Source organism: Carica papaya, chromosome 4 (assembly GCF_054855325.1).
Source record: "Carica papaya isolate Zhongbai chromosome 4, ASM5485532v1, whole genome shotgun sequence".
Taxonomy (NCBI): domain Eukaryota; kingdom Viridiplantae; phylum Streptophyta; class Magnoliopsida; order Brassicales; family Caricaceae; genus Carica; species Carica papaya.
Genome location: NC_142312.1, coordinates 8,774,596 through 8,785,096, shown reverse-complemented (window position 1 = coordinate 8,785,096; position 10,501 = coordinate 8,774,596). Strand labels below are relative to the sequence as shown.

Here is a 10,501-nt window from a genome sequence, read left to right as displayed (position 1 = left end):
AAGGTTAATTTGGGTTTAGGAAATGAATATTTGAATTTGGCAAAAAGAAGAGTAGATGATGGAAGGGTACTAATAATAATTATAATAATAGAATAATAATTTTATATTTTTTCATGTGAAAAGATGAAAATTAACTGAAACAAAAATTAGAGTATTACAATTAGGATCTGTAAGTTATAACTAAACATGTATCATAAATCAATCACATAGTTATAAAATACTAAAAATAATAAAGTAATAAATTAACCTGTGTAATTTAACAAAAAATAAAAAATACAAGAACTCCTCCATTTCCTTGAATGCCTAAACGCAGCGTTTGAGAGGGACAACCGTTGTTTCCCCCCTTATCATTTCCTCGAATGCCTAAACGCACCGTTTTGAGAGGGACAACCGTTGTTGCCCCCCTTATCCCTCTGGTTCTTAATTCTTGCGGTAAAACCCTCTCGTCTCTCTCCATAGTCTGAACCCTGCAACTACAGTATCTGCTTTCCATGGCATTTTATCTCCTCTCTCTCCCTGATTGTCTCTTTCCTTTTCCAACTTCCCCTACTCTCTCTCTTAAGAAATCCCATTGTCTCCCCTCGAAGCCTCTTCTCTTCCTCCCTTCTCCCTCTTCCAAACGTTATCGTCTACCGGCCATCGGGCCCGATGGGAAGTACTACCCGAATCCGTCCGAAGACGACCCGCCCGAAGCCCCTGAGGACTCAATGCACGGCGTCTCGAAGTTCGAGCAAATCCACCGCCGAGCAGCCCGGGCACGCAAGCTACAAGAAGATGACTTCCGGAAGCATCAGTCTACGTACCTCTCCGCCATTGCTGACGTAGAGGAGCCGCCAGCAGAAGGCGCCGTGGATCCTGGAGACGATTTGTTTGGTGAAATTGACAGAGCCATTTCCATGAAGCGAAGCGAGCTTATCAAACAAGGTTTGTTACGGCCGAACCCTAAAAAGTCGATACAAAAAGATGAGGACGAAACGGATGTTGAGGATACTGATGAGCTAGAGGAAGAAGAGGTTGTTGACTTGGAGGAGATTGAGGAACTGCAAGGCCTCACCGTTATCTCTGAGGATGAAGAAGAAACGGAGGGCCGTAAATATGTTGACAAGAAGAAGGAAAGCGGTGGTGGGTCGATGTTGGATTCAGCTTTCGATTTGGATTTCGATAGTTTTGAGAAAACCAAGGCGAGAATTGTGGAGCCGAAGTTCAAGATGAGCCTGGCGGAGTTGCTGGACGAGAGTAAAGTGGTGCCAGTTTCTGTTTACGGGGATTTGGAGGTTGAGATTTCGGGCATACAGCATGATTCGAGGGTGGTGAGTTCTGGGGATCTATTTGTGTGCTGTGTTGGAAGAAAAACTGATGGTCATTTGTACTTGAGTGAAGCTGATAAGAGAGGAGCTGTTGCTGTGGTAGCCAGTAAGGAGATTGACATAGAGGAGACTTTGGGGTGTAAGGCACTCGTCATGGTGGAGGATACTAACGCTGTTTTACCTGCATTGGCTGGTTCATTTTACAGGCACCCGTCAAAAAATATGGCAGTGATTGGGATTACAGGGACCAATGGGAAGACGACCACTGCATTTTTAATAAAAGGCATGTACGAGGCAATGGGGTTGAGAACTGGGATGTTGAGTTCTGTTGCTTATTACGTGCATGGAGATAACAAGTTGGAGTCACCAAATACGACCCCTGATTCTGTTTTGGTGCAGAATTTAATGGCCAAGATGCTCCATAATGGGACTGACGCTGTTGTCATGGAAGCATCTTCTCATGGACTGGCTTTAGGGAGGTGCAATGAGGTTGATTTTGATATCGCTGTCTTCACCAATTTGACAAGGGATCATTTAGATTTTCATGGAACTGAAGAGGAGTACAGGGATGCCAAAGCTAAGTTGTTCTCGAGGATGGTTGATCCCGAAAGGCATAGGAAGGTTGTTAACATTGATGATCCCAATGCATCATTCTTTATTGGGCAGGGGAGCCTTGATGTGCCTGTTGTGACCTTTGCAATGGAGAATAAAAGTGCAGATGTTCATCCTTTGAAGTTTGAGCTCTCCTTGTTTGAGACACAGGTTTTGGTTAATACCCCACATGGTATACTGGAGATATCATCGGGTTTGCTTGGAAGACATAATATCTACAACATTCTTGCAGCCGTGGCAGTCGGGATTGCAGTTGGGGCACCATTGGAGGATATTGTTAGAGGGATTGAAGAGGTAGATGCTGTTCCAGGTCGATGCGAGTTAATAGATGAAGAACAGGCATTTGGCGTCATAGTGGATTATGCCCATACTCCTGATGCCCTCTCTAGACTGCTTGATTCTGTGAGGGAGCTTGGACCAAGAAGGATAATCACTGGTATGCTTTTCTATGCCTTTATTGTTAGCTAGGACTATTGGTGCTCAAAATTTCTTTTAAATGCTAAAATGAGTGTAGGCTAGGAATAAGTTGGAACTTCTTATGTATAGTGTTGAAAAAATATACTGCTAATTTAATCAAGATCCTAATTCCGAAACTTCAAAAATATGCTTGAAACAATGAAAGCTCCAATTAGATTTACATGTACGTTAATCCTGGCTATTGGTGATTACATGCTTATTATTATGTTCACAAATAAGTGTGGCCTTAATGTTCCCATCAGTGTTGCTTGGGAGAAGTGCTCTTTTTCTCAATAATTTGTTTGTATTTCTACTATATTTGAATTTACTTCAGGATCAATCTAGAAGTGATTTTTTTTGTCTGATCAATTCGTTGTTCTTCATGTGAAGTTTTTGGTTGTCCTGGTGAAAGTGACAGAGGGAAAAGACCAATGATGACAAAAATTGCTACAGATAAAAGTGATGTGACAATCTTGACGTCTGACAATCCGAAGCATGAAGATCCTTGTAAGTATGATGAAATCTTTTTCCTGAGAAAATGTAGTTTTTAATTACAAGAAGGAAAAGTTGATTAAAATGATATTGTTGGACCACCAAGTATTTGTAAGTTTGGTACTTACATGTGTTTGTTTCATGTTCATTAGTGGACATTTTGGATGATATGCTGGCTGGCATAGGATGGACAATGCAGGATTATTTGAAATATGGGGAGAACGATTACTATCCACCTCTTCCAAATGGTCATCGACTTTTTCTGCATGACATTAGGCGTGTAGCTGTACGTTGTGCTGTTGCTATGGGTGAAGAAGGAGATATGGTTGTAAGTTTTTGAACCCTGTTTGGCTTTTCTTTATAGAATGAAAGAAAATCTGTTGTATGTAAGAAGAACAGGAATATAAATGTTTGATAAGGATATAAATATAAACTTTATAGAAGGAGATATGGTTGTAACTACATTTTCTTTATAGAAAATCTGTAGACAAACATTAACATGTTGCTGATAGAATGTAAGAATAAAAAGTACTTTTGCTGTTCGAAGTAATTGTGTACAGGCAATACCTGATATTATTTTGACATTCAAAAATATCAAAATAGAAATAGTTTTTAAAAGTTCACAAAGATTTCATGAATGGCAATTCGTCCTCAGTTTAAGCTGGCTCTTTTAGCAACGAATTAGTTCTGTGAAAATGCGGTACATGCTCACACTTAAAGCTTGGATGAGAGGAATTTGGTTCCATTTTTCACTTGTATGATGGATTATGTCATCAGCGTGTTTTGCAGGCTGTATCTGTTGTTTTTCATAACTACCTGTAGTTCATATCTCCTATTTGATATCGTTCTCTGTTTCAGGTGGTTGCTGGCAAAGGCCATGAAACATATATGATTGAAGGTGATAAAAAAGAGTTTTATGATGATCGGGAGGAATGCCGGGAAGCATTGCAATATGTTGATGAGCTTCACCAGGCAGGAATAGACACAAGTGAATTTCCCTGGCGGTAAGTTATTTTGATGCTCCTCCTGAAAGTTTTGAAGGATGCTCAACTATTGAATAACAGAAGTGGTCCGAAAATTTATGGTTAATATGCTTATTTAAGGATTTGAAGATAAAAATTCAGACATCATATTTATATACGAGGTTTCTTAGATATCAAAACAATGAAGTATTAAGGGATTTGATTGCATAGCTCAATTAGAGAATGAGATAATCGTCAAAGTACTTTGTCGGATAACTAAACCGTCGCAAAAGTGGTATTATAGAGATATTTGTAGTGCTTCTGAAGTAACATTTCCATACGTTGTACTAATAAAAAAATCAATCCTAATAACATGGGTAGGTACTAATTTTATTTTTTAAAAAAAACATTACCAGGTACTAATAAAAATAGGAAAGCCAATCATAATTAACCCAAGAAAACATTAATTAATCCTTAATTGTTAAATGCTAAAATGATAAAAGTAACTTCCTAACTAACTTAGTGTTAGGACCCAACTAATAGTGGTTAGGTTGTTTTCATCAGTCAGAAATTAGTTTCAATTAATTACTTCTCAGCTATAGAGTGTATAGTTGGTAATTGATTTGTATCAAGAAAATATAAATGAAACTTAAAACATCTTTCCACAGCAATTCCTCTTTTCTCTGTCTTAATCTTTCTTTCTTTCTTCTAAACTCTAATTATGCTCTCATCTTCTTCTAGATTCTTTTTTTTTTTTTTTTTGCAATAATTCTTCTTCTTCCTTTTATTTCTTCACGAATCAAGACAGGGTCGTGACACGTAGTTGTTGCTCTGCCATCAATTCTCCCTAGGTGGGAAAAACTTGATCCTTTTGAGTTGAAAGCATAATACTTCTTGTTAAAATTGAGAGCTCCTGCATACGCTGCACTAGGAACTTTATACGAACAAACACATGCCACGTTTTCCTTCTTGGAGTGAGTGTATTGTCGTATTGCTATAGTTTGGAGTTGCTTTTTCTTCACTTTGACAACCTCTATTGGTTTATGGGCCTTTTTTTTTCATATTTCTCTGCATTTTTGCAAGCCTCTTTATATCAATTGCACCTGTGGGTTGTAAAACAACCTGTTGTTGGACTGAAAGAGATTGAAAACAAATTTAATGAACTTTTATTAAGAACAAAACTTAGAAATTTTTTTTTTTCTGAAATAAAAAGTAATGTGTATATTAACAAGGTACCAAAAGGGGGTACCGCCCTGTAAGTAATTTACAAAGTAGTTAGTATGTCAATAATATCCCCAAAATTTTCATCCCTTACAATATCATGACCAAGCAAACTAGACTCAAAATAGTTAATTTACCTATCTCTTACTTTATACAACCCTAACTCTTTTCCCTCAAAGACCCTAAGATTTCTTTCTTTCCAAATAACCCAAAAAACAGTCAAAAGAATCAAGTTGGCAACATTACATTTATTGATCAGCCATCCCAAGCCCATATTTCCCCCCACACAGTCCCAGAAATATTTGCAAATAAAACTTAAAAATATTGGATCTCAATAATCAAAATAATATCTAAATAGTTGAGTAATTATTATAAATGGTTTACCTAATAACTAAACTAGTTACTTTATTTATAGGCACCAAATACATCAGAAGTAGAAAATCTAGAAAACCTAATAAATAGGAAAACAAGTTAAATAGAAAGAACTAGGGAAATAGGAAATATTGAGAATAGGAAAATAAATCTTCTTATTTTTCTTTATTAAACTTTTCAAAACTTGAAAACAGAAATTAAATCTTTCTATTCCTTTTAGTTAACTTCCCAAAACATTTATATTCCTTTGTTGGTTTTGCCTAATGTCTCCTATTAAATATGCGACTTTAGGAGCTTCCTATTCTTGATAACAATCTCCATTTTTCCAAAAGAAAAAGAGTAAGAATCTTCTCTTCATTGATGACGTAAATTGCATTCATAAAGCCAAGGCCAACCAAGGAGGATACATGGTAGCCTCTATTGGGATGGAATCACATTTGATAGGAATCGTTACAGGAACCATATTGAAAAGAAACAACCCTTTTGAAGTTACCAAGATAATTGCAGTACCAATCTCTGTTACTTTGCTAGGGCTGTGGATGTGGTCATGTTCGCGAATTGAGGTGCTCAACTGTTGAAGCTGAAGCCACATTCATACAATTTCCACTGTCAATAACAAGTTCTTAGCTTTTGTTCTACAATTAACAAGAGTTTGAAATATAGTAATGCGACGCTAATCATCTTTCTTGACTTTAGCAGCTGCTAAGTCATCTTATTAAAGACAAAAGAGAGGTCTCTCCTCGTTCATCATCAAGTAAATTATCATTCTAATAGGAGCATAACCACCCTCTCCTCCTCGAATCCCCTTTTGTTTTACTCCCAACATATAAGCTGTTTGTCTCTGGGCATTGGTAGCTTATATGTCTAATCTTTCTACACCTAAACTAAACAATCTCCTTACCTTGGAGGGAGGGTTGGAAACCAAAGTTGATCTACTGTTTGCCCCACCTTTTGAGTCAAGGTCTCTTAGGAGTTGATTCCACAACCAGAAATTTAATATTGCTTGTAATTGGATATTTCAAATATTTTTCCATGTTAAGGAAAGCTTGGATGATTTGGGCCATAGTGGCTGCAGGTTGACAAATCAATTCCCATTTTGTTTTAGCCTCTTAATCCTGCCTTAAATTGAGAGGCGGCTTGACTAGCATTTTCTTCCAATTGGTTCTATATCTTTAACTCTTTAATTTCATGTATGCTCAATTATTACTTCCAAACAAAAAAAGAATGCGTGTATATTCAATTATTGACATATGCGTCAAGGTGTAAGCTTGGCACAAATTTTGTCAAAATAGTTGGCAGGAAAGTTTCTCATGTACAGTGTCTTTCATCTTGTCCCGTGTTTCAGCTGTCAATTTTATTTTCTATTAAGTTCTCATTACTGTTGCACCACCATATTTTTGCTAGTTCAACCTATTTATCTTGACAAGTATTGCATTAAGCTAATTGAGAAAGAAATTAAGGTCCATTATTCCATCAAAGCTCCGCATTGTCTTCAACTTGCCTCCTATAAATGGCAGCAACATGAGCAACTGGTGGGTTTGAATAACTTGGACAACTTGTCCAGTTTATGCAATATGAAAGTTCCAAAGCTCTTTTTTTTGGTGTACTAACTTTATTTTCTTTTTCAGAAGAAAAAATTGAATGTATTCAAAGATGTCTAACTTTATCTTGAATTGTACACTAGAATTCTCAAGTGCATTGACTTAGCATCTAAAGCGTCTCCTCAATTGTTCAACTTAGTATTAGTCGCTATTGCTTAGTTTGATTTCTAAACAAAATAGTGAATGGACGAGCAGTTTAAAATACATTTTGAGAAGTTATCTGAAGTACTGAAAATCGGTAGAGAGGTCTAAACTGGTTTAATTGAACCGATCTGAGCACTAAATCGAGGTAGAGCAGGTTAAATAGTGCAGATTTGTAAAAATCTCACTCCATTCCATGTGCACATGATGGTCATGCATTGGCAGATGGCCTCGTGGTTTCTGTGATGTACTCTTCTGATGGTGGGAGTTTCTGATCGGGAGTCAGTGAGAGGCATACCCTTCTTCTCATCCCTTCTCTAGAGTCTCTAATCCCTTCTTGCTCCCCAACTTTTTTCTTTTACACTCTTGTTCTTTTTTCTCTTTTTGAATTTTCTTTCGAGCCTTGTGCTGTCTCAACGGTGGGGATTTGGGATGCATTGGCTCTTCGAGTTTCTTTCTGCAAGTAGCCCATTTTCAGATGGATTTTAAGGGCGCAAATCCAGATGTTGGCAGGTTGTGGGTCGCTGATGCTGGTGGTAGCTATGCCTATGTTTATACCTGCCCTCTGGTTATGGGTGATTTGTAACTGGTGGCTGAATAGACCATTTAGAGTTTGCAGGTTTCTTTTTGTTTGCTTGATTTTGTTTTGTTTTATTCTGTTCAAATGGGTTTGGAGCTGTTTGAATGTAAGGTTTTTGGTGTAGGAACTTTTAGCTTTAATAATAATATATTAGAAGCTACTTAGATTTGACGATAATCACACTTGTGGTTTCTTGGATATTATGACTGAAATCTTAGTATGTATTACACTTTGAATTCTTAGATGGTGAAAATTGATCCCCACTCTGAAGTATAAGAATTGGTTTCCCTTGTTCTAGGAATTCAAGACACGTTCAGTAGTAACTCAAAGGCAAATTATGTTTTAATTATGCATGTTAAGAATAAAATAGCAATTGGAACTAAGAATTAATTAGAAATTAAATGGGAAATGAAAGAAACATGACGTCAAGGTTAGCAAATAGAAAAAGAGAAGAGAACTGAATACAAACTTGCATAAATCATGGTATGATGCTTAACTTTTTTTTTAATCTCATTTCGTGCATTTGCTCCTGCAGGTTACCAGAGAGTCACTAGGATTACGTGAAGGAATTACATTTAGTTACCAGAGAGTCACTAGGATTACGTGAAGGAATTACATTGACAAGTAAATGTTTCTTATCCCCAGGAACAGTTAACCCATAGATGGAGACCCTCTAGTTTGTTTTAGAAGAATTTATTACGCTTTTCCTGAAAATACCAAAGCAGACAACAATGAGGTTCTGCTAAATTGAGACAGCCAGACAAGCTACACTTGGAGGAAACTGATGAAGGGTCCTTAATTGTATAACATGCCAGGAAGCCTCCACTGCCATTCTGTAAGTTCTGGTTTTATGACTTGGTTGCACAAAAGGCTAATATCGTGCATGATTCTTGCTGTTTCTTCTTCACTTGTTGTCCTTTGAGTTATTGTATGAAGATACAGAATGAGCTTACTCCAAGCTATTGAAGCCTCTTTGTGTCCATGCAGGTTCATTACCCCAGCCCCTGATGATCTAAATTGATGTCAGTCAAGGATTGACTGATGTCAAGATTTCTTCCACCTACTGTATATGGTACTTTATGACCATTAGGTCTAAAAATCAAGATGGTTTCTTCATTCATAGTAGAAAGAAGTGGAAAACGTATTCATTCTGGAGCTATGGCGGGTCTTTGGAGTTGCATGAGACAAACCACTGGGGAAATACTGTTTGATTATATGTGAGATGAGAGGATACCTTAAATTATATAGCTACCATCCAATTCGTAATCCTTTGAAGAAAAGATTCTAAGTTTACATGGTTCGTTGTAGCAAATCCGAGCACGTTGTCGTTCCTTAGACCAATTTGTGTACATATGGGTATATATGTATGTTATATGCATGTAACAACGTGCACAATAAATTTACGAGGCTAGTTCAGATGAGCTAGACCAATTTGTGTACATATGGTTATATGCATGTATGTTATAATTAAGCTAATGTATGATGCAACACAAATAGAAGTTTATTATAGCATTATTGGGTCTAGATTGAAAAATCAGACGGAAACAATAAGTTCGAACCAAATTGGATCGGATAATGTTTTGTTCAATCTTCGGTTTAAAAAAAGTTTGGTCCGATATGGATTTGGCCCTATCATGTCCGAACCGATTAATTATTTTTTTAATTTTAAAAATTAAAATAATAAATGTATGTATTATAAAAAAAATTAAAATATTATACATGTCTTGTAATATTTAAGATTAAATGTTTGTATATAAATACTACATTTAAAAATTAATTTTTTTTGAAATTTTATTAATCTAATCCGTGGTGTAGTTCGGTCGGAATCAATAGTTAACAATTTATAATTAAACACTTAAATTAGGTTATAATATAAGTTTAGCTCTTATGTTATCTTTTTTCGATTTATTCTTGTTTAATTTTGTGTTATTTTAGTTTCTATAATTTTAGACAATATTCAGTTTAACTCATCCTCGTATGGATACATTCAAATATTATGTATAAATTTTTTAATAAGTCATTGAGATGCATTAAATATTATATCAGATAATAGGTAGGAAAAAAAAAAAATTACATATAAACAGACTCCTCCTCCACATTAAAAAAAAAAAAAGAGAGAGAGAGAGAGTTTTGCACTCCACCTGTTTTATTCTTTTTCACTTTTCCCTCTATTTACGCCGTCTTCTCTCCCTTCACGTGAATAATCAACATCACTAGCCCCTCTCATCATAGCATCACTTAAATCTCGCTTTTGCCTTTCCTCTCTTCCCTCACCTTTCTGTTCCTTTTTCTTTCCAAAAGTTTATATATATTTACATACATACGTACGTTAAATATATAATAGTTTACTAACAAATATATACATATAGAAGATTCTTCTGTGTGTGTATATACATACAAAATAGCTTCCGAGGGAAGCGTTTACAAAAGTTTCCATGGAAGCTTTCTTACTACATTTACATATATAGCAACCGCACATGATTTTATACATGTGTAACATTTAAGCGGCTTCCACAGGAGGCTTTAAAGAAGCTTTCCATGGAACTCGCAAGCTATATTTTCTTGTCTTTTTCTTTATTCTTGGTTTATTTATGTTGATTTTGGGAGGATAGTTGGAGGAACCAAGAAGAGATGAGAAGAACATAACCATACTTGGGATTTAGTTCCTGTAGAGGAGGAAGAAGAAGAAGAAGAAGAAGAATGACGCTCACGGAGGGATTTGGAAGTTTAGGGAAAGCATGTATTTTGAATTTCCAA

General features: G+C 36.1%; 1 protein-coding gene across 1 annotated transcript; it reads left to right on the top strand.

Annotated features, from left to right (window-relative positions):
* The first annotated feature begins 390 nt into the window (after positions 1–390).
* On the top strand, positions 391–9,183 carry MURE (ALBINO OR PALE-GREEN 13). Its single transcript, XM_088217739.1, has 6 exons — positions 391–2,355; positions 2,766–2,882; positions 3,020–3,195; positions 3,726–3,871; positions 8,280–8,579; positions 8,732–9,183. Exons 1-5 carry the CDS (start codon positions 492–494, stop codon positions 8,296–8,298), a joined length of 2,322 nt encoding a protein of 773 aa, XP_088073865.1. The 5' UTR covers positions 391–491; the 3' UTR covers positions 8,299–8,579; positions 8,732–9,183.
* Positions 9,184–10,501: the final 1,318 nt, after the last annotated feature.